The sequence below is a fragment of the Tamandua tetradactyla genome, chromosome 6 (assembly GCF_023851605.1).
Source record: "Tamandua tetradactyla isolate mTamTet1 chromosome 6, mTamTet1.pri, whole genome shotgun sequence".
Lineage (NCBI taxonomy): Eukaryota > Metazoa > Chordata > Mammalia > Pilosa > Myrmecophagidae > Tamandua > Tamandua tetradactyla.
This window is the reverse complement of record NC_135332.1, coordinates 40,841,063-40,866,078: the sequence shown is the minus strand read 5'-3', so window position 1 is coordinate 40,866,078 and position 25,016 is coordinate 40,841,063. Positions and strand designations below refer to the sequence as shown.

The 25,016-nt window shown below is 34.0% G+C and overlaps 1 protein-coding gene across 2 annotated transcripts in view; it reads right to left on the bottom strand.

Moving 5' to 3' along the window:
- CLTC (clathrin heavy chain) overlaps positions 1 to 25,016 on the bottom strand; it is a 68,348-nt gene that overhangs the window by 16,681 nt on the left and 26,651 nt on the right. For both annotated transcript variants that reach the window (XM_077164975.1, XM_077164976.1), the window contains 14 exons: positions 23,036 to 23,304; positions 21,550 to 21,711; positions 17,391 to 17,504; positions 16,802 to 16,975; positions 13,418 to 13,615; positions 12,521 to 12,721; positions 10,273 to 10,425; positions 9,556 to 9,678; positions 8,734 to 8,871; positions 8,144 to 8,308; positions 7,834 to 8,014; positions 6,388 to 6,551; positions 1,031 to 1,156; positions 292 to 434 (listed from right to left, as the gene is read on the bottom strand). In XM_077164975.1, the coding sequence (XP_077021090.1) occupies positions 292 to 434; positions 1,031 to 1,156; positions 6,388 to 6,551; positions 7,834 to 8,014; positions 8,144 to 8,308; positions 8,734 to 8,871; positions 9,556 to 9,678; positions 10,273 to 10,425; positions 12,521 to 12,721; positions 13,418 to 13,615; positions 16,802 to 16,975; positions 17,391 to 17,504; positions 21,550 to 21,711; positions 23,036 to 23,304 (2,311 nt within the window). The remainder of the gene's footprint in view (positions 1 to 291; positions 435 to 1,030; positions 1,157 to 6,387; positions 6,552 to 7,833; positions 8,015 to 8,143; positions 8,309 to 8,733; positions 8,872 to 9,555; positions 9,679 to 10,272; positions 10,426 to 12,520; positions 12,722 to 13,417; positions 13,616 to 16,801; positions 16,976 to 17,390; positions 17,505 to 21,549; positions 21,712 to 23,035; positions 23,305 to 25,016) is intronic.

The following is a 25,016-nucleotide window of genomic DNA, read 5'->3' as shown; positions in this document are numbered from 1 at the left end:
TCTAGCTAAAAGTACACTTGCTATAAAGTTTACATCAAGGACATACACAAAGTCAAACCACATAGCTTTAATTATAAAACATGAAAACAAGTAATCAACCAGGTAAAAGATGCTCTGTCTATATGAGAGATGAGTTACAATGCTTCAGAAAACAGATTTTTAAAGCTATCAGCTAGCTTATCTCCAGATTAGGTGGCTTTTAGGCAACTGATTGATTATATTTTTATCCATTACTACACTAAGAAAGACTACTAATTTATCCGAGTTATGAAAGCTAAAACAGTACTATACCTGTTTCTTTTTTCAACCTCAGCAACAAGCTCATCAGTAGAGAATTGACCTCTTACAACAAGAATCAAGTTTTTAATGACATCTTCAGAGCAATCAACATCAAGTAATCCTCCTATAACCACAGGAAGTCGACTTGGATTAACCTACAGAAAAAAGTAGAATGCCACCATATTGTTAATAAGCAACCAAGGACAGTTAAAAAAAAAAACTTTCATTTATTTTCCTCTCTTAAGTATGGTTTTTCAAGTAATAACAACCTATATTTGCAACTAGACAGAGGAATTTCACTGGAAGTCTAGCTTGGTTAACTACTTACCTAAGCATTGATCCAAAGAATAAGTCCAAAGTAGCTAGAACCACAGAATAACTATGGAAGACTTTCTAATAAAAAGGGCTCTCATAGCAAAACTGCCATTCTACTTTTGGAAAGTTTCTGTTAAAGTTTCTAATATCTGCATTTATGATGACGGTGCTTTGGAGTCTAGGGGCTCTATACAGGGGCTATTAAGGTAGTAGGGCCCTAGGCCACCCAACTTCTTCAACCTGAGTTGTGTTCTCCTGTTTTACATACTTGGCATCATGTGAAATTTTAATCAAACAAAGGATTCTGCTGGAAAAATTTAAAATGTTAAAGACACTATTACTGGGCAGAGAATTTCAAAAGGTTGAAAATTTCTAAGAGTATGAGAAATGAAGTCAAAAATAAATTATACCTTCAAGTTAGCTAATTATTACCTACCTTCTGTACATATATCTCTATATACTTTTGAAGATTATTTCTATATAAATAGAGCACCAAATCATGGACGAAGTCAAATCGATCACACACAATGATAAGTGGTAACTGGTCTGTTAGCTTCGCTTCCTGAATACAGAAAAACAAAAACAGAAAACCTTGACTTTCTCCTTGTACAAACTATAAATCTATGTAAAATATGAGAATGTTAAACTGATGGGAGAGGCTCACACAAACTTGGCTGAACTGTTAAAGAAATATTCCAAATCAGAGTGTGCATGATTCCAATTTTAGTAAATTTAAATTTTTATTGATCGAAACTTAAACTACACAATTTAACTAAAGAGACAAAAAACCTATATAAAGAAAACTACAAAAAACTGTTAAAAGAAATCACAGAAGACCTAAATAGATGGAAGGGCATACCGTGTTCATGGATTGGAAGACTAAATATAGTTAAGATGTCAATCCTACCTAAATTGATTTACAGATTCAATGCAATACCAATCAAAATCCCAACAACTTATTTTTCAGAAATAGAAAAACCAATAAGCAAATTTATCTGGAAGGGCAGGGTGCCCCGAATTGCTAAAAACATCTTGAGGAAAAAAAACGAAGCTGGAGGTCTTGCACTGCCTGACTTTAAGGCATATTATGAAACCAAAGTGGTCAAAACAGCATGGTATTGGCATAAAGATAGATATATCGACCAATGGAATCGAATAGAGTGCTCAGATATAGACCCTCTCATCTATGGACATTTGATCTTTGATAAGGCAGTCAAGCCAACTCACCTGGGACAGAACAGTCTCTTCAACAAATGGTGCCTAGAGAACTGGATATCCATATGCAAAAGAATGAAAGAAGACCCATATCTCACACCCTATACAAAAGTTAACTCAAAATGGATCAAAGATCTAAACATTAGGTCTAAGACCATAAAACAGTTAAGAGGAAAATGTAGGGAGATATCTTATGAAACTTACAATTGGAGGCGGTTTTATGGACCTTAAACCTAAAGCAAGAGCACTGAAGAAGGAAATAAATAAATGAGAGCTCCTCAAAATTAAACACTTTTGTGCATCAAAGAACTTCATCAAGTAGAAAGACAGCCTACACAATGGGCGACAATATTTGGAAATGACATATCAGATAAAGGTCTAGTATCCAGAACTTATAAAGAGATTGTCCAACTCAACAACAAAAAGGCAGCCAACCCAATTACAAAATGGGAAAAAGACTTGAACAGACACCTACCAGAAGAGGAAATACAAATGGCCAAAAGGCACATGAAGAGATGCTCAATGTCCCTGGCCATTAGAGAAATGCAAATCAAAACCACAATGAGATATCATCTCACACCCACCAGAATGGCCATTATCAACAAAACAGATAATGACAAGTGCTGGAGAGGATGTGGAGAAAGAGGCACACTTATCCACTGTTGGTGGGAATGTCAAATGGTGCAACCACTGTGGAAGGCAGTTTGGCGGTTCCTCAAAAAGCTGAATATAGAATTGCCATACGACCCAGCAATACCATTGCTGGGTATCTACTCAAAGGACTTAAGGGCAAAGACACAAACGGACATTTGCACACCAATGTTTATAGCAGTGTTATTCACAATTGCAAAGAGATGGAAACAGCCAAAATGTCCATCAACAGACGAGTGGCTAAACAAACTGTGGTATATACATACGATGGAATATTATGCAGCTTTAAGACAGGATAAACTTATGAAGCATGTAATAACATGGATGGACCTAGAGAACATTATGCTGAGTGAGTCTAGCCAAAAACTAAAGGACAAATACTGTATGGTCCCACTGATGTGAACGGACATTCGAGAATAAACTTGGAATATGTCACTGGTAACAGAGTCCAGCAGGAGATAGAAACAGGGTAAGATAATGGGTAATTGGAGCTGAAGGGATACAGACTGTGCAACAGGACTAGATACAAAAACTCAAAAATGGACAGCACAATAATACCTAATTGTCAAGTAATCATGTTAAAACACTGAATGAAGCTGCATCTGAGCTACAGGTTTTTTTTTTTACTATTATTATTACTTTTATTTTTTCTCTCTATATTAACATTCTATATCTTTTTCTGTTGTGTTGCTAGTTCTTCTAAACCGATGCAAATGTACTAAGAAACGATGATCATGCATCTATGTGATGATGTTAAGAATTACTGATTGCATATGTAGAATGGTATGATATCTAAATGTTGGGTTAATATCTTTTTTTCCGTTAATTAATAAAATAAAAAAAAAAAACTTAAACTACACAGCCAAGTACCAGGTCCTTCCCCCCAAATACCCTTTCATCAAAAAATTTAACAAGCAGTGACAAATATGAAAATCTTAAGATTTGTGAGCCATCAGCAGTCAGGATGTAGAATCATCACACTGGAACTTTCATTAATAGTAACCCCTGAATTAACTTTGGAGTTGGTCTGAGAACCACAGTTCTATTATGAAAATTACAGCATAACTGGCTCACATTTGTTTCAAACTAATGGCTTCTTTTTTATCCCTCCCTAATCCCAATCTACACAAGGTTCTAATACTAATAAAAGAGCGCCTAGAAGGGGCAGCAAGACAATGATGGGCATGAATTAACCACATATTGCTATAATAAGAAAAAGTTAGTGCTGGACATTCAGCTGATACATGTCCTGTACATTCCTGACATAAGATACAGCACAGAAAACAACAGTTTCCATCAGGAATTCAGTTATAAATAGTACTTTTATAAATAGTACAGTTTATAAATAGTTATAAACATTCTTCAATAAATGATTCCTCTATGTCAGTTTTCTAAGGAAGTAGAACTAAGCAAGATAGGACTTTCTCAATGACAGCCACTAAGACCAATTTGTAAGGTTAGAATATGGTCACTCCTAAAACTAGGCATCCATCACTCAATTATAAATAATACAAAGATTAGCCTATAAAGAGTTCAGAGATCACTAAATTAAACCTGGAAGCACAAGAATCCTGGAATAAGAAATTAAAATGGTTGTAAGTGTGAAGTAAAAGCCCACCTGAAGATTTTTCACATTAAGGGAAGTCTAAAACAAGTCCTACTTAACACCATGGATAATCTATACTAACAACTGCTACAATTATTTCCAGAGAGAACTTTTTTCCAACTAGCTATGCAAAAGATTCCAGTAAACCATGTTTCCCCCACTAAATGAACAGAAAAAAATATAATTCCTAAAAATAAAAAATAAATAAAAAAAAAGACAAACAAAAAATATAATTCCTTCTTTACCCTGTTTAATATGCATATAAAATAAACAAACAGTTCATTTTACCATTTAGGAGAAAAAGATACCTGCCAAGTTTTCTAATTACTTAAGTGCATAGGTGTTAAAGACTTCTCTTGGCAAAGTCAACTATGTCGTATTTCAATAGAGGACTTAAGACTGAACTAGGATAGGAGAAAAAAACTAGGATACTTTATTGATTAGCTAAATTTGCATGTGATTTATTATATATAAGTGATGCTATTAACATTTAAATTGTTTATGAGATGGTTAACTTCCATATGACAGCTAAAAATGTTCATATCAAAACTGAAATTACATTAACACAGCTTATTACTTACTACTTGAATATCTCTAACACTCACAGTGTTTGATAAACCACAACTTAACTATATTTGAGAAAATTCAGACTCAGACACATGCTGAATGAACAATGGCTATTTATTGAAAGAAATGAAATTTGAACAAGGTCTGTTTCAAAAGCCAGCAATGCATACCCACTATCCTACAACATCAGACTTGCCACTAAGTCACAAGTATGGAGGGGGGGATCTATTTCATCTGATTAGATCCCATGAGGCATGCAACCTAAGACGGCACCACCATCCTAGTATCCAGGTGTTTTTTGTTGTTTTCTTTTTAGATCAAGAACTTCGTTATTAAATGAAGATAGTTAATTCAGTCCTGCTTTTCCATTTATGTAACATGTACTTCAGAATCAATACAACTCTATTATTAAGATCCAAGAGTAAAAATGAATAGAGAGGTTTCAAGGAATATTAAAGGCTAAAGAAATCAGAACTGGAACAAAAAAGCTGAACACTTAATAAAAACAAAAACAGACTCAATGCAAGTAGCTGGTAGCATTCTTTCAAAAAGGAAATAGTAACGATACTCAACGAAGGAACTGTATCAGCATTATGAGTAATTAATCAAGCACAGAACATTAAATCTTTCTGATTCAGAGGTTCTATTGACACCACAAAACCTTGGGTTAAAAACATATCGTACAAGCAAAGTTACTCAGAAAATCCGTAATGGTCAAGACATTATAAAACTATACTCATTTAGAAAATACATCTTTTAGTGTAAAACTTGACTACCTCATGACACTGAAACCCCTAAGGGTTTAACTATTTAATCTAAAGTACAGGTGGTAAATTCTTCAAAAGAACAATCTGCCATTGCAACTATAGAGTCCTGGGGGTAGGGAAAGTCTCTGCTTTTCCTACTAAATTACACAGTTAAAGACTTTGGTTTCAGCTTGAAATTCTCCCTGAAGATAAAAAACACTTAATTGTATATACAGTCCCTTAAATCATTTCCCCCTAAGAAGGTTTATATAAAATACTTTTGTAATCAGAGTTTCCACAGTTTTCCAGAGTCTTTTATAAACTGCTGCCAACATAAAGGTTTATTTCTCTTACAAAGTTAACTAACAGATACGAATAAAGCTAAAGCTAAGTTAAACATTAAACAAAATTAACTACCCTTAGGTATATTTTAAAGACCTACCTATCTTTAAACAATTACCCTTCACTCCAAAAGGCAACAATTACTTCTTTAGAACTGCATTCACGTTACAAAAGCTGAGCTTTTTTTGGTGTGACCTTATCTTTAATTTATGAATTAAGCACAATTATGATTTCAGTTTCTAAGTCAGGCTAATTTCAGGGCAAAGAGAAATAAATCTATATCCTTTAGACAACAGAATCCTTTTCCTACAATAGAGGCTCCCTAAAATGATACTAAAAGGACAATGAGGATCTATGACCCCTTTTTGAAATTTTTCATCCCAAGTTAAAATGAAAAAGAAAAAAAAAAGGAAATTTCTTTGAGATGTATTATCCTTTTAACAAATGGGTTTTCTCAAGTATGTCTCACCAGTTTTCTTACCAGTTTCCTTTCCTATTCCCAAGGAAACCATAGAGTATTATATTGAAAGAAATAAGCCAGCATGCAAATTCATAATGCTAAAAATTGCACATTTGAGGAAAAAAATATTTTAAAATTATAACCAATCCCCTGAATACCTAGTAATGTTCAAATCAATTTAAAAATGCATTACTCAAATCATTTACCTTGAGAAAATTCTTGACTCGCTCAGGATCATAGCAGTTACTTTCTCTGCAGATTCTTTCTACTTCTTTAATCTGCCCAGTCTTGCAAGCTGCCTGAATATATTTAAAGTGCACATCCGGGTCCTGACTGAAGTTAACAATGGATCCCAAAAAGTAAAAAAGACCTTAAAAGAAATAATTGAAATTAAGCTTAGGTGCATTTTTGAGAATGACAGAATGGAAAACCTTTTAAACAATTAAAAACATTGTTATATTCTAAGAACAAACCTGAGTACTACTCTGGTTGCTGGCTAATTAAGAAGATCAATAAGGACACTAATTAATCTAGTAATCAGTTCAATAATATTGATTTGTACTTTAATCCCTACAGAACAGAAAGTGCAAACCAATGTTTTCCAATGGTTTAGAAGAAGTTACAGGCAGCTCAATTTCAAAGCTTGTTTTGACACCATAATCCATATAAGAATTTTTTATTTGAAGACCTTTATACCTGGTGTTTTTCCATACGTAGTTAACAGGAAACAAAAATAGTTTGGAAAGAATTTAATAAAGTGCTGCCAAATATAACTTTCTATGAAAATAAAAATGTTCTCAATCTGCAAAGTCTGATATGGTAGCCATTAAACACATCTGTCTATTGAGCAATGGAATTATAGCTAATGTGACCAAAGAACTAAATTTTTAATTATATTTAATTTTTAATTACTTTAAAGTCTCTACAGCCACATGTGGCTAGTGGCTACTATACTTAAAGAGCAAATTAATTATACAGTTAACATACAGAAACTGAGAAAGAAAACTAGTAAAATCTCTTCCTTTGGCTATCTCGAGCACTACTATTAGTGCAAAGGGTAAAAAAGGTCATCAGGGACCAGAAGGCTAGCTAATGAATGAGGGCGCTATCTACCAGTGATTACATTAATACTCTGTATAGCAGCAGTTCTCAATTTGGAGTGATTTTCCTCCCAGGAAACATTTGGCAAGGTCTGGACACATTTTTTGGATGTCAAAACTAGAGGCACCGTTGCTACTAGCATTTAGTGGATAGAAGCCAGGGATGCTGCTAAATATCCTGCAATGCACAGGACAGCCTCCCCACAATAAAGAAATATCCAGCCCAAAATGTTATTAGTGCCAAGGTTGAAAAGCCCAACTGTATAGTACCAAGTTAAAAAATGTCTTTGCTACAAACACTGGCTATTAGAGGCGTCAGACAATATAAGCATTAATTCACCTAGAAAATATTCAAGCAGACTATCTTGTTCACTGTTTATCTCTAGGGCCTGACATAAAAGGTACTTGACAACATTTATTGAATAATAGCCTTAAAATGTTCCATAAAATTAAGCTCTTAGAAAGAAAGAATTTCCAATAGTCTGCGATCATAAGTCTTGTCCTTCTCAGCTATCTTAAAGTAACTAAAAACAACTGAGAACTTCTGATTACCTTCAAAACTCTTGAAAGATTCAAAAAGCTCAATCAGAGACTGTGTTGACAGTTGTTCGTGATATTTGGAAGCCACTTGAACACAGATCTGCAGATTCTGACGAATATTGGCAGACAGCATGGCCCTGAGGCATTCTAAGGAGTCTTCTACTGATAAGGATCCAAAATAATTCACTAACCACTAGAGGACAAAATAAATAAAATAAAATCGAATTTATTCATGGTGGCATGAAATTACTATAATCAAGCAGCACAAACATTTTCAATTAAGCACAACTAATACCATCTGCTAGGTTAGAGACTGAAATACCTCAGGGTTAAGAAGATGGGTATGAACAACTGCGCGCTTTATGTCATATAAATCAGTGAAGTGTTCTAAAGCACGCTGCAGTAGGCCAGCCTTTTCACACAGCTGAGCAATATGAGCACGGTCATAATGTGTAAACATCTGATTTCCTAGAATAGCATCTGCAACCTACAAAACCAGAAACAGGATGAGTTAATTTTCTACCTCATTTATATTAGTATTTCTACATCCAGATTACATATTAATATTCAATAGTGAATTGATACAAAGAGATAAAGGACTAAGAGGTGTTATATTTTCTTTTTTTTTAAGTATTTTAATTGATAAAACAAAACAATATATAAACACGAACGTTAACATATGAACATTCCACGCGTGGTATTTAATAAATGGCTCAAAATATCATCACATAGTTGTATATTCATCACCATGAATGTTGTATGTTCTTGAATGAGGTAGTAAGGCATCTCAGTAACTTCAAATTAGTTAAGAACACAGAAGCTCTGAAGAACTAACTACCAAAGTTACTAAGAAGCTCTGAATCACTACTAAAACACTACTTAATATATTACTAAAAACCATGAAAAACATACTTGAGGTGCATGCATAAGGTTCATCTCAAGCAACCGTGTCTGCAGAGGACCTTCAGATGGGCGATTATTCTTTAGGGCATCAAGCAAGAATGCAGTACACTGCTGAATCAGATTGTATTCCATAAAGACATCCACAATCTACAAAAAGTGATTGAAAAGAAATTGTTTTGAAGATTTATAAAATTTGCTTTATGATATCAACTGCTGAAAATACGTAAACAAAAAGGAAGTTTAAAACATTATCTCTTTCTTGACAAAGATTCTGTGAATCTTTGTTTCACAGATCAAATCCTAGATTTAAAGAATATTCTTTGGCCAACATAAGTTCATAATTTAAGAATAAATTCTTGTCTTCTGGAGAACTCAGCTACTTTCGTTGCTGATAAAAACTACAACATATTTCAAGATTCTATGTAACAGCAGAACAGTCACACTGAAAGATTTAAAAATTTTCATGAACTATTTAAAACATACAAAAGCATAAAAAAATACGGTAATTCTGTGGTCACCTCATGCCTAAAAACAACTCTTCCCTTATCTAGTGGCAGCAGCTAGATTTATCATTCCCATATATTTTTCATTTTTTAATACATATGCATCTCCAGACAAGCTAGAATATGATTTGCATGTTCTTAAACTATAAGCAGATGGTATCATGCTATTTTTCTCTTTTTATGTTAGACACTTGAGTTGTATTCATGTAGACATTATTCCTACAAACTGAAAGTTTAATTCATTCTTACCCAAAGTTCTTTTAAGTGAGAGATCCCTCCTTTTTCCATTTAAATCCATGTCTACAGAAATAGATTTTAATTCCTTTACCTGTGTGATATCAGCAAGAGGCTCTTCATCCTGAACCAACATTTGAGCAAACTGCTGACCCTGATCTGGACTAATACGCATTACATTTCTCAGCAGAAAGATCCAGTCTGGAGTATATCCAACCTACAAGTGGACAAAGACTTAAAAGAATGCTGCAAAGTTTCATTTATAATAGTTAAAGCCTTTTTCTACCACAAAATCTTGCTAATTTAGATCTAATGATAAAGTATAAATTCAATTTCAATTTAATATGCTCAATTTGACCTTGGTTTTTATTACACAAACTAGATACCTGATAATGACATATCTGAACAAATAGCTATAAATTTTTTAAACCAGCTTACCAATTTTAATGAATGATCATTTCAAAAAGTTTGCTCTAAACATGACTCCATCATCTTAAACTCTGATAAGCCATGCAAGGCAATTCCATATATGAGAGGTAAAATCTAGTTTTTATACTTCTCCAAGTAGTTCAAACTTTAAGAAGAGTCACTAAAAAAGGTCACTGAGGGCGGTGCAACAGAGGCTCAGTGGCAGAATTTTCACCTGCCATGCCAGAGACCCAGGTTCGATTCCTGGAGCCTGCCCATGGCAAAAAATAATAATGATAATAAATAAAAATTTAAAGAAAAAAGGTCACTGAGTTACTATAGCCCCATTTCTCTCCAAATATTTTAATGAAATTATTTTGACAATATCTTTCATCAAACTCACCTTTTTAGCATATAAAACAATCTTCTGGACTTGACCTGTTTCTGCAAAGCACTGAATGACTTTATTTGGAACATTAGCCCTCAGATATACACTAAGCGCCAATGTAGGGTCCACAGATTTCACAAGATCACCTAGTTCTTCAGAACACTCCAACTGTCCAAAGGAAAAAGAGATTGTTTAGTGATCCAGCAGCTGTTTTATAAATGAGGAGTTATACTACTTCCACTATAAATAATAAATGTGGTAGCAACATACTTAATTTCCTCAGAATATATTGTAAATCTGCAGGAGTTATGGGTGCTAAAGAAAGACTCTGACCTTGTATTCACGGCAATGTCTTGGTAGAATTCTCCACACATCCAACTTAACCAAGGATAAAAAATCTACCATGACATGACACCTACAGATAGCACCAATTTTATTAAGGATGCAAGTACTTTATTTAAAGCAGAATCTTGTACTTCTAACTCTTAAGAAAATTCAGTAATAAGACCCCATGTGATATCAATTTTTCAAAGATAAATACAACTTTTAATGTAACATTATCAAATGAAAATGTGAAATTGAAAGAGCAAATAACACTTTCCAATAAAGACCATTACAAAATTAGTGTATAACCTGTATCCTGAAAGATCTACGCTATTATTTTCTTGACTTTTTTGAATTTAAGACAGGTTACCCTAATTTCACAAGGTAAAGAAGGGATAAAAATTTTAGAATTTTTAGTTCATACAGATACAATCAATCCCTCTGTTTATTCAACCTATGTTAGTTAATCTGCTCCCAATCTGGAAAACAGCTTTCCTAAAAGAATTTTGCTTTACATATTAGAGTTGATTTTATACTTCTAATGGGTACTTCTATAAACAGCCCTTATAATTGATAATCAGTGCTGAGAAGAAAGAAGTACTATCAGAGTCTACAGCTCTTAACTGAACAAGCTAATAGTTGACTAGTGTTCCTTTGATCAAATGGATGACATATGACCAGTCATTAAAAAAATGTAATGATACCCTAAAAGCTTTTACCTCTGTTACAAAGGTCAACTCAGTTACCTTGGCTGTTCCCATCCTTCATTTATTTTACACAAGTAGGACAGGCTTCAAATACTCATTACTGTGACTAGTACCTTTTCTTCAGCAAAGACCCCTGCCCAAACATCCCAAATCTGAAGTACTATCCTCCAATATCTTTTAAGATTGCCAGAAACCAGGTCAAGAAACAAGGGCTTAGAATTAGTAATATAAATCACTACCAATATACACTAACACTGAGAAATACACTCTGACATTTAAAATTCTTCACTACACAGTATGCTTTAAGCAGTGTCACCTCAATTCTTGACAATGGCATATGACATCACAATTCAATATTACCACTTTGTAGAGAAAGGCTTTCTATGGTTCATATGAAAGGACTAATTACATTAATGGGTTGCTTAAACGTGTCTGATGCCTTACAAATAAGCAGTATTTCCCCAAAAGGACTCTACAGGACATAAAACCATTAGATGTTCTGTGCAAAAAGAAATAATAGGTAGCAAGTGAGTATTAAAAACATGGATAAATTTTACAGCAAAGATACTCAGATATCATTTTTAAAAGTTCATATTTAAATAAATAAATTTTAAGAAACTGAGTTTTTCCATGCAATACCACTTAATATTTCCTGAAATCACTTTGGGAAACAGTACTTCATTGCAAATTAGTTTATGATCCAACACTTCATATAACATTACATTTCCTTAACACACACAAACATGCTTACCAGCAGCAAATACCATGATTTTGATGATATTCTGGAAGTTCTAAAAGAAAAGATATGATACTTGTATGGTTGAAACTACTGTGCATATCAGCTGCAGGATATGGGAGACAGGATTATGTTCCTATCCCAAATGAGTATCACATCTACAGATAAATATGAATGCACAATGAAGTAAAGCTTCTCACACTAACTGTTTCCTAAAGCAAAAGAATAGCAATTTGTTTCCAGAATTAGTAGTTTTAAACATCAAGCAAAATCTTAGAGTCCATTTAAAAAACTAGGCAAGCAAAAAATATATCACTTCAACATGCTATAAAAATAAATATATTTCCAAATGGAAACAAGTTGTCAAGCAACGTCTACTCTTGTTCTGTTGCTCCAAGTAGCAAATAATGGATGACAACATTTTGAAGCAACTGAGAGGTTTAACTCTCTAACTTATTTAATTCAATCAAAGCACACATATCTTGAATTAACCTACCTTATCTTCTTTTAACCATTTTTCCAAAAGTTGTTTCCGCCCTTGCTGAAGTACAGGCCTACAAAGTTCTAAGGATTCATATTTGTTCAGCTGCCCTTGATCCAAAAGGATTCCAAAATATTGAAGCAGAGGAGAAGTCTGACCTGGCTGGGCTGGGACACTCTGGAACCGACGGATTGTGTCTGGAGTCCGAAGAATTCCCTTTAAAAAAGACAAATTTTAAAGATTCCTTTAAGGTGATCCAAACATCAAACTAATAATCTTAAGGGTCTCTTACATCAATCTTAAAGGCATGATTCCATCCACTAAGACAAAATTTCCAATCTTTACCTGCAGAAGATTCAGTCAACATTTGGTTCAATGTTATGAGATTACTCAGAATCAGAAATATAACAAGATTATTACAACGTCAAAATGTAAAAGAACAAGGATAATTATAAAGTAGTTAGAGCTAGTTACTACCCAAATTCTACATTAAGTACAAATTTCACAATTAATACTGATCAGAAATGTAAGGTGTTAATTCAGTCCAATATAATACAAAGGTGATAGAAATAATATTGTTTCATTTAAAACTACTCTACCTATGAAAATAAAACCATTAGCTATACCCAAGTAACTAAACATTATCACATTTATGTAAATCATAGCTTGCTAGATAAATATTTTCTTTCTAACATAATGAATTTTAAAAAGCTAACTAATCTAGAGGCACAGAAAAGTAATCAACCAAATCCAGAGACATAAGACAAGTATTGTCATATTTTACTAAATGAAATATGTAACCTAAAAAAGGTTACTCTCTCTATGGAAAGCTAATTCTCTTCTAGCAGTATTAGAAATAGAGAGTATTAACAGTGAAGCAATCAAGGGAACTTAATTTTTATAACTATTTACCTTTGGTGCATTAGCAGCCACCTTTGCTGCCTCTGAGTAATTTCCCTGGGCAAAAAGGGCATTAAATTTCCGGGCAAAGAGTTCTTCAGCACCAGCTAAGTTGTTACGTACAGCCATTCTCAAAGCCAAATCAGGATTTTGTAGGACATTAGTGATATAAGGAATTATGTTTTCTTCTTCCACACATACTGATAGAACCTGTAATTTAAAGATTAGCCGTAATGTGTTTATTTGGATAGAGGTAATCCCAAATCTTTTTAGAGTAGGTTACTACTTCTTCTATACAAAAGGTGATGAAATTGTGGCAGGCGCTTTCTTGCAGGCAATAATTAAAAAAAAAACAACAAAAAAAGAGGCCAGGAGACAGAAGAGTAAAAAGATTTTAAAATGAGTGTGACAAGGTGTTAAATCATTTTGTACTTCCTCAAACAATGCCATTCTGTAAAATAAGACTCCCTTACTTCATACTGCTGCTCGAGCTCTGCTTTGCTACCATCCATTCATTCTTAAATTGGTCAAAATCTAAAATTAAGGATAGCACTTAGTTGGAAAGACAGTTTCACACAGCTTATAGATTAGTGGGGAACACAATCTTGACAACCTGCAAAAACTGATTCTGAAGAAGCTAGGAAATCTAAATGAATCCTAAGGGTCACCTTAAAAAATTTATACTATACTCCTTTTAGTTCTAGGATTTTCCTACAAGGATTTTTCAATGATTTACCTAAATTACATTTGTATTCCTAAAAACCAGATTATACATTCAGTGAAGGCAGAGATGAATGACTCCTCACCTAATACAATGCCAGGTACACAAAAGATGCTTAATAATTACTGAATAGTCTTAATGGTACCAAAAGCACTAACACACAAATATGGCATCAATAATGGACAATTTCCCATGCTTAGTTCCTGTGTCACTGCCATGCTAGGCTTTACTCTGAATGCTCCAAAATCTGAACCACTACCAAATGCCCTAAAGAAAAGAGTCCTTCTCTACCTATCCATCCTTCTTTCCAGAGCCAGATGTGATTATATACCTTGGCTTATAAACTACTTATAGCATCGTCTTACTACTATTATAATTGATTGTCTGTTTCTCAGTCACTATTCCATATGAGGAATACGGGTGGTCTATGTTTAACTGTATCACTAGTACCAGACAGGCCTGGCACAAATACATTTAATATTTGTTCAGTGAATGAAAATAGGATTTTTTTTTTTTTTCGGTTCCAACAGCAAAAAGAAGTTAGTACTATTTGAGAGCTCAGTAACCAAACAGAAAAGTCTGCTCCGCCTGTTCTACTTTTGAGGACAAATTTTAACTTCCAAGATTATTTCATTTCTACAAGTCAGACATACCATTCCAAAACCTTAGACCACTCTATATCTGCAATGTGTCATTCTAACACATATTTTACACTTGATCTTAGCCAAAAGGCTGAGACGCGATCTAACACGTATTTTAAAATGCCATTTAAAGGAATTAATTAGTAGTGTTTCCTACCTCCTCTTATTCTTACCTCCTAGGAAGAATGGAGGAAAACGAATAAATTCAGTTCCAATTAAAGTTTCTGAAGTAGAAATTTTATACTTGTTCTTCCTGAAGAATTTAAAGCTATTGAGCAAAGGTGTTTGAGACAGGAATATTGGCTATAAGGTCATCTTAATTGGTTTTGCTTTTACAATCAGTGGAAACCACACATTCATCACTCCAGAGCAGATGCCCAGCTAGTAGTCTGCTTTGATTAAAAGAATCAAAAGAGTAGAAGAAAGCCCTGAGGCCTACCCAACTCCTTACTCAAAACAGCTGGTACGTAAAGAAGAGGCAGATGTGGACTGCTTCATCCAGTTCTCAGAAGCAGAGTTATATATACCAAATACAAATGGTAAAATAATTTAAGATACATTAGTTTCAGCATTATTTTAAAAAAATCAGCACAGAACAACATAGCAAACCCTAAAGTGAAGTATGGACGATAGTTAATAGTATAATAATAGTATTTTGTCACGTTGTAACAACGGTACCACATTAATGCCAAGTGTCAATAACAGGGACATTGTGTGTGTCTGCAGGGTATGTATGTGGGAATTCTGTACTTTCTACATGGTATTTCTATAAACTTACTACTTCCTTAATTAGAAACGACAACAAAAACAGCACAGTAGCAGAAATAAAAAGTTCCTGGCTTCAGAACTTCATGATTGCTAGGCATTCTCTAATTATCATTAACATAGTTCACCAAAACACCCATTCATTCTTGATTATTCCAAGAAACACAGACACATGCAACTGAAGAATAACTAAAAGCTACCAGATTTTTAAAGCAGCCTTTGTGCCATCACTGACTAGTGCTAGAAATACAACTAAACAAAGACAAGTCCCTTTTCTAATGAAGAACAGTGAAAGAGAAAGCAAGCAAATGTAATAATCCAGTGTGATAAGTGCTATGATGAGAGCTATACAAGTTATAGGGTCAGAAATACTTATTAGTCTGTGGTTACAGTGGGGGATAAATATTAGGTAGGTTAGGAAAAGACTTCCTTTCTCTAGAGGAACTGCCTCTTTGCACACCTACCAGATTTTGTAAATTAACTCTATAAATCAGAAAAAAGCTACTTCCTTTGCTCCCTATTTGGAAAAAACACTAATTTAGAGGAAAACTAGCAAAAGGCAAGACCAATATTAGGTTTTTAAAATTTTAACAATTTCTCAGAAAATAAGATACCTCCTCATAGAAAATTTCAATCATATTAAAACACTTAGAAAATTACTTTCTGCACAATTTTTCTCTAAACTTACTTTTAAAAAAAAACAACAACACAAAGAAAACAAACCACTTGTTAGGAAATGTGAACAGTTTGTCAAATGTGATGATTTAGAACAGTTAATAGTCTTCCTATCTACTATAACTTTCCAAGCACCCCACAACAGCTACTATAACATATCACCTTTCAACATTAAATATTTAGTAATATTTAATTAAGGAGTTAGGAAAAAGGATACACAAAGAATTACTTTCCCTATAGTTTGTAATCTCTCTGGCTGAGAGATCATAATAGATGATAGAAATATCATCTAGATATTTATCATCATATAGATATAGAAAATAACTATAGAAAGCATGGCCTGTCAAATGTGGCCCTAGTAGGCTCTCTACATGGAGACTCACTTCTTTTGACATTAAAGACACACATACACATCCCTACGTAGCTCTATACCAAGCAGTTTCTCTCTCTGAGACATACAGGATTAATAGAAGTTGTATTAATACACTTCTATATTTTCAGATATGCAAAAGTACGATTAACTTTTTGAAAAGCATTATAGTGACAAGTGTTACTTTATCTTACTGCTTAATTTAAGTTTCAAGGTTTTCTTACTTGTCCCTTTCTATTTACTCCTATTATTCCAGCTGTGGCTTCATGAGGTGCAGTAACAAAGATAGTTTCTCCACTGATTCTATTCATGTAGATGCAAGTACCGGTCTCAAGATCATAGAGGTGGATATAACCATACTTGGTAATCAAGAATACCACATCATGTTTTTCACTGATCTGTGCAAAAAAAAAAATTAACACTTCAGTAAGACAATAATTCTACAAACAGAAAATAAGGAAATTGTATTGAATCCAATTTCATTTTATGGATGTTAAAATTCTAAATCTTTAAGAGGCTTACATGAAAAATATAAAACTAATATTTATGACCTCTCATTTTTATAGCACATTTCAAATTCTTACATAAAAAACAAGAATATGAATAAGATCTAAAAAAATACAGTTTTAACAATTTAGGATTATTCAGTTTACATACATGAAAGTTAGAGTATTATTTCAGTTTCTGTACCAAATTTTAGCTTAGAAAGAAAAGGATTTTCTTTTAAGTACTGCTTAAATTATATTGACTGAGTAGTTTTCTGATTTTTTAAGAGGAAAGATTATAAAAGTCCATTTATTTTGCCTACAATACCTGCATTGCAACTGGGAAGTCATTTTGTGCTTCCGGAGGAAAGAAAACATCTACTGCCTTCTTTGGAAAGGGCTGGTTCCCTGTAGGTGGTGTGCCAACTTCAATGATATGCAGCTGTTCAAAAGAAAATCAAATTTATAGAAACCTAGGTCTTAATAGCAATCAAGAGTTGGTCACCATAGAATCTTTATTTGTACACCCGAAGTGGAAACAACCAAAATTTCCTATAATAGGCAATAATTAAATAAGTTGTAGTATATCCATACCATGAACAACTATGAAGCAAAAAAGGGAACAAACAATACATGCAAGAATGAGATGAATCTGAAGGCATTATATTGATTAAAGATAAAAGCTAATCTCAAAAGGTCACATACATCGTATGATTCTGCTTATAAACATTCTCTGAGTGACATAATTATAAATATATTAGTGGTTGTCAGGGATGGTGGGGAGAGAGGAGAAGGTGTGATTATAAAGAGGTGGCACAACGAAGATCTCTGTGGTGATGGAGTAGTTCTGTATCTTATATGGAATGATAATATATTATCACAAAAGTACTTTCCTGTGACTTTTGACTGTAATTTAGTAGTTCCATATAGAGACCTAACTTAATTTTTCCTCTCCCTACACTTCTACTCTAACAGAGATGGAAAATATATACCTAAGCGGACCTGTCTAATCATATACACCCTATAATGATAAATTGGATGATTTCAGTTTAAACGTCAATCAGGCAACAGAAAATAGAATAACGTCAATAAGAGTATTATATATTTCACTCGGTCAAGAACAGACTCATGAAAAAATAACTGTTTCAAAGATTCAAAAATACCATACGAATGTTATAGGGTTTCATATTTTATTAGGATGACTAGACATATTGAAAAAATTGTCTTTCTTGAAAAGCCATGGCAGATGACAAAAGTATAGCACAATGTATTAAATAGGCTCAAGAACGTCTAAACGGGATTTCATGTAGTATAAAAATTATACTGAAGGTTTTTCACAGTTGACTTCAAAAAAAGTCCTAGATTTATCTCTTAAGGATAATACCTCATTTCTAAAACATAAGTATCTTTATGTTTAGATTTCAATAATTCAAATCTAAACATCAATGCTTTTCTGAGAAGTCAGTAGAATTACTTCTTCATTCAGGGATTCTTACCCTGACATTTTAAGCAGAATTATACACCCATCTGTGTATATGTTTCCTTTTCTGCTGAGAGGCTATAAATTATTATATAATCTATATATTATATATAGATATGATAAAGATATAATATATATCATATATAGATACGATAGGGATATCATAATTATTTTTAATCCTAATTTGTTTTTCTTTAACCATATACCAAGGAAAAAAACAAATGTTCTAACAAAACTCAAGTTCAACTTTTTTTTTTGGTGTGCAAAAAAAAACCTCTTCCTAATAGGGAAATGTAAAGGAGGGTGCTCTTTACAAGTTCTGATGGAAGGTACAGTCAGCTTCTCATTTTAGAAATAACACACACTAAATACTCACTTCTCAAAATTCTCTTGGCACTAATGTGGGCACATCACCTTGCCTGGATTGGACTTCAGAACTGGGAACTAGGATCACAAAGTTATTAAAACTTGAGAGATTCTACTCTGGCAGAAGAAGCAGTCACTCTGAGCTTCCAGGAGATAGCAGTGCTAGCTGTGGCATCCAGCTCTATAGCTAAAGCAGTAGCAAAGTCCTCAGAGTTTTGTGGCATAGTTTTATCTGGGTCCGCCTGCTGTCCACTCTCTTTTATTCCTCCTCATTTACCAAGCATGGGTCTATAGCCTTTCTAACTATTTTGAGCTAGCCAATAAACTTTCACTAAATTTTTTATGCTTTAATTGAACAGACCTTATTTCTATTGCCTACAATCATGACCTCAAAACACACAAAGTACTTCAATTTGTTCATTATAAAAATAGTTTACCTGTTCAACTGTTTTCAACCCTGGCTACACAATTTACCTACCCATCTTTTCTTTTTTAAATGATACATGTTTCATTCCACAGAATGATTCCACACCCATTCTGCTTTAACTGATCTGCAGTTGTGTTCTTTGCTTCATAAATGAGTACCCCAGATGCATAAGTTTCCTGGCTGTTAAATACCATAAAACGGGTAGCCCTCACTCACTTTGGACACACCTTATCTAATAAAATCTTCAGAGGTTCTATTTATAAATGGTTTCACACAGAACCAGCAGTTGAGACCTAAACATGCCTTTTGTGGGGACATGATTCAAGCTCCAAACAAGGTGATTCCAATGTGTAGAGAGGATTGAGAACCTCTCAGTTAAGGCCATGTTACTAAAACTGTGGTCCACATACTATCTCCACATCAAGTCACCTAGGGCATTTAAATACAATTTATGAGCATCTATTACTGAAATTAGACTCTCTAGATGTATATCATTTTTGCAACCCTAGATGATTCCTATGCATACTAAGCTTAAATACCAACTTAAGGCCTCTGGTAAAGGCAATCAAAGACAACTAATAAACAGCTGATAGAAAAAAACATTTGCTCAAGACAGTATTTATTTTTGGCAATTGTAAGAAAATGTCCTGATAGTTAAAAGTCAAATCATTGAAATAGAAGAACTTAAAGTCATCATAAATCTGAATTAGTACTAAAAACAAATTGATAAGTCAGCACTATGCCATAAGCAACTGTTAAAAAAGTTGAAAAAGTGATCAGACTTCGATTAGACATATGAATGACACTGACTTGAATAAGACTAAGCTATATCAGAATACAAGGTAAAGGATGATATGGTCTGTATTTTAAAACTACAACTTCTGTGTCAGGCCAAAGGAAGAGATGTTTATGTGGTGCAAAATTTATATTTTTGGTAGCACACTATATAATTTAACTTGTATGACCAGTTTATTCAAACACCTGAATTACATGGAATCTTGAATAGGAAGTGAGATCTTAATAGTTTGCACAGGTTAGTGGGATGACCTAATACATCCCAGGGTAATCTGGGCAGGGAATTAAAAATAAGTATTTGCAAAGTCCCCTTGGGGGCTGGAGAGAAAGGAGGAAATATTAAATTTCACCCCCCCCAACTGCACCCCCCCATATCCTCACAAGCAGTAGGGCCAACTAATTTAACAGGCTGAGCCCTAGTTCTTGGGGTTCGCCCCTATGACACTTATTCTTGCAAAGGAGAAACTAAGTCCACTTAGAATTATGCCTAAAAGTCACCCCCAGAGAACCTCTTTTGTTGCTCAGATGTGGCCTCTCTTAGCCAACACAGGAGATGAACTCATTGTCCTCCCCCCATGTGAGACATAACTCCTAAGAGAATAAATCTCCCTGGCAACACAGGACTAAGAAAGCCTTCTTGACCAAAAGAGGGAAAAGACAAATAAGACAAATTAAAGTTTCAGTAGCAGAGCAATTTCAAACACAGTTGAGAAGTTATCCTGGAGGTTATTCTTATGCATTATATAGCGATCCCTTTCTAGTTTATGGTATATTGGAGTGGCTAGAGGGAAGTACCTGAAACTATGGAACTGTATTCCAGTAGCCTTGATTCTTGAAGACAATTGTAAAACTATCTAACTTTTATAATGTGACTGCGTTATCGTGAAAACCTTATGGCTGACACTCCCTTTATCCAGGGTATGGACAGATGAGTAAAAAAAATAAGGATGAAAAATAATGAGGCAGGAGTGGGGAGATTAGGGGTTAAAAAAAAATTGGGTAGATTGCAATAGTAGTGGCCAATGAATGGGCAATGTAAGGGGTATGGGATATATGGGGTTTTTCTTTTTTCTTTGCATCTCTTTTTCTGGAGTGATGCAAATGCTCTAAAAATGATCATGGTGATAAATACACAACTGTGATGACAGTATGAGCCACTGATTGAGCCAACTTTGGATGGACTGTATGGTGCATAAGACATCTTAATAAAAATATATTTTTTTAAAATCAATGATTTTTGGTGGTTCTAAGTGTATTGTTTTTTCTTAAAAATATATATTTTTTAATCAATGAGATGTGATTACACAGAAATGAAAAAAAAATTAATGAGGGAGAAGATTATTTTGAAATTAGATGACAAAATAGGAGCAGAAAGACATAGACGTTCTCACTAAAATAATTTTCAAAGCCAAAACTTACCTTCCCACCAGCTTGACCCCGTACTGCAAAACAAAATAATGTTGATTCTTCTGCATTTCCTTCCATCTTAAACTGTGCAAAGCTGGCTGCATGTCCTTCAATGGGCTGGGACACTTTTCTATCTACAGAATACAGCTGCATAGCTCCCACTACACGATTTTGCTACAAAGGATCAAAGAAAATAAAGTTTGGAAACTAATGAATCAGTAACTGCTAGATTCATCAACTATTTAAATTAGAATGTTTCATCATCCTCAGTGGCATTTATAATCCTTTTAAATGTAGCCTCTCAATGTAAATTTGATGCCTCACCTTGAAATTTACCTCCTAACAATTTTATTAAAACTTAATGATTGCTGAGCCCAGCAGAAACTTGCCTTCTATCATGTGGGGTTTCTCTTGGCCACGTTCACCTTCCTTTCTGTAACTGATGTAGTCACACACTACAACCCTAAGTCCCTGGTCAATAATGTCAAATAATCAGTTCTTGGAATTGAGGCTTCCATTTGAGTGGGTAGCTGTGGAGCTGCATGGCATCTGTGGGCAGCATAGCTAGTTCTTTTCAGGCAATCATAGGGGAAGCCTGGAATCTACTAGCATGATACACAATGCTGATTTTATTGGATTTCTACGTGAGAAATGCTGAAGAATGTAAAGTTAGGTGGAAGCACTATATAAATGTTTAATATGAATATAGTGTTCTTTTGGTGTAAGGCAAGCTGTTGAATGGTTAAATTATATATTTTTCATTTTGATGTGTCATATATGTTAATATGATGAAATAAAATCAAAACTGGTACCTTTTTATACATAAATCTAAGAACCTTTTGGGCAGCTAATAAACTTGGGAACAACAATGTCCGAGTTGCCAAAACAGGCAGTAGTGGAATGTACCCTGCCCTTCTCACATAAATGAGGATTTAGCTCAAAATAAAGTGATGTCATAAGATAAATCCTGTGCCCTCTCTCATTCACATGAAAGATTAAATCATTAGCTAACAACAACAAAAAAACTTAGCAGCTTAGCATGCGCCTCATAAGCAACCATCTTTTTACACAAAAGTGCTTGTTATGCATTACACAGCACATTATCTTCAATAATAAATCCCAAATCATTCATGTAAGAACCGCATGAACAATTTCCACTCAATCTGCAAACAAGAGTTAAAAACACTTGGGAAGGGCAGGCCCCAGTGGCTCAGCAGGCAGAGTTCTCGCCTATCATGCTAGAGACCCAGGTTTGATTCCCAGTGACTGCCCATGGTAAAAAAAAAAAAAGGAAAACACTTGGCAAGACATTCTGAAATGTTACATCATGAAATGCTACATAGGTACTAAGGTACTGAGCTACAATTACCTAAAAAAGTATTCCAAAATATGTCAGATTCAATTGTGGGCTTGAGATAAAATACTTAATTTCAAAATAGACGGTGTTCTGGGCATAATAGTCCATGAGCCTGCTTCTTAAAAACTACAAAATTGTTACCTGTGCAGATATGCCAGTGAGAAGTAACCACTTTTGCTTCGCATCTGTACGATAATTGATAATCTGGCATCCTGCAAGGCTAGAATGGCGATCAAACATTTTCACTGGCTGAGACTCTCCCTCCATACTCCAGTGATAAACTGCATTATCCGTAACAAGAGCAACCGTATTTAAAGAGATCCATTTCCAAAAAGTGACATCATCAGTCATGGTATGGGCCTTCATTTTACTTTTCATTTCAATGTTAAATATCTGAAGAGTTTTCCCAGCTAAAAACAAAATTAAAAATGAAGAGTCATTAAAAAACAAAGTTCAGGTTGAATTAATACCTAGTTAAACTAGCTCTGTAATTTGCAAACAAAATGATTCAAGATCAAACAAAATGATTCTATCTTGAGACTAATAATGTACTATAGAAGTCACATTGATAGAACAACAAACATTGAAGAGATAATAGATGATAATGAGCGAGGTACTACATTTTAAGCAACTTATTACTTCTAATAAATATACTTTAAACATAGTATGACTTCCATGAAATTCTAAATTCCAAATGAAAATGAGTCCAAAGTCCAAATCCCTTAACAATGATGGAAAACAAGCTTATAAACCTTCATATTTGTGATTCAGTTAATTTTACACAAAAACTAATTTAATTGTAGGTATACGTTACAAAGCAAAAATGACAAAAACACATGGGGAAAATGTCTACTTTTTAACAAGGGAGCCACCTCCCATCCACCTAAATCTTATGAAAAATGCTCTTGGAAGAGGAGAGCTACTTCAATTCTGTCCTGTTACCACTGGCACAAAAGAGAAGTGCATGCTACATTTAAATGGTTTAAAATACAGAGGGAAAGGTAGGGAAAGGTAGAGGTGCTAGAGGAAAGCAGGAGACAAAGGAGGTCAGTTTCAGATGCTGTTAATATACTGGGTCTAAGAATAAAGTTCAAGCTTCATCCCAATATGACAGCAAACACTTAGTAAAAGGAGGATGAAATTTGCCTTGAGTGTTAAGTGTCCACTGAGTCAGATGCAAGGGCTTGTACTTTTAATTTGAAATCCCTCACAGTTCAAAAAGTGATTTCATTTAAAATAGAGGGAAAAAAAAGCCCATAGCTCACACTAGGCTATCAAGATTAGTCCTTTGAAACTAAGAAAAACTCAATTTCTGAGCCACAGAGAATCTGGCTCCTGAAGGACAAAAATTATAAGACAGTATTTGGAGGGGGAGAGAGCACAGGAGAGGGATAACAGAAAACATACACTTTGTATCATACCCTTCTTACAACATGTGAAAAAACTTCTTCCATAAAACAGAGAAGGTTATTACCATCACACACAATATGTAAACCACAATCAGACTTGAAAAATTGTGAGAGTTATAGTCCTGTTTTATAAAAAGAAGCCATAAGGTTTTAAACTGGCTTCAGAAGGAAGGAATACTTAGTAATGACTTACTTTTCTGTGCTTCCTTCCCCAAATTCCAGATTATTAGACTTTTATTCTTTTTTACATGAAAAGAGCTGGAGTAAATGTTTGCGGGGTGGCTTAGGGAGGGGATAAGCAAAGGAATGACAGCTAAACTCTGTAGTGTATGTATATGGGCAAAACTCTATAATGCTACTGTACAATGCTCTGAAAATCTTTTCAACTTATTCTTTTTATAGTACAGGACAATAACTAATACAATCTAATGTAAGATAACTCACCATCTGCACACATAAGAAAGCATTAAGAAACGTGATAAGATAACAATAACATTAAAAATAGAAAAGAATTCTGACAAAATTAGAATGATGGCCTTTTAACAGAGAATTGTGAGTGTTGCTGAATAGATAAATTTAAATTCTTTAAAGAGGCTAAAGGGAAGTAATACCTTAAAGTTCAATACATATTTTTAAATAGAAGCAAAAAGTTTACTAATTCAAAACACTTGGTCCTAGGTGAAAGCTGGACCATCTTTCTTTGAGATGAGATC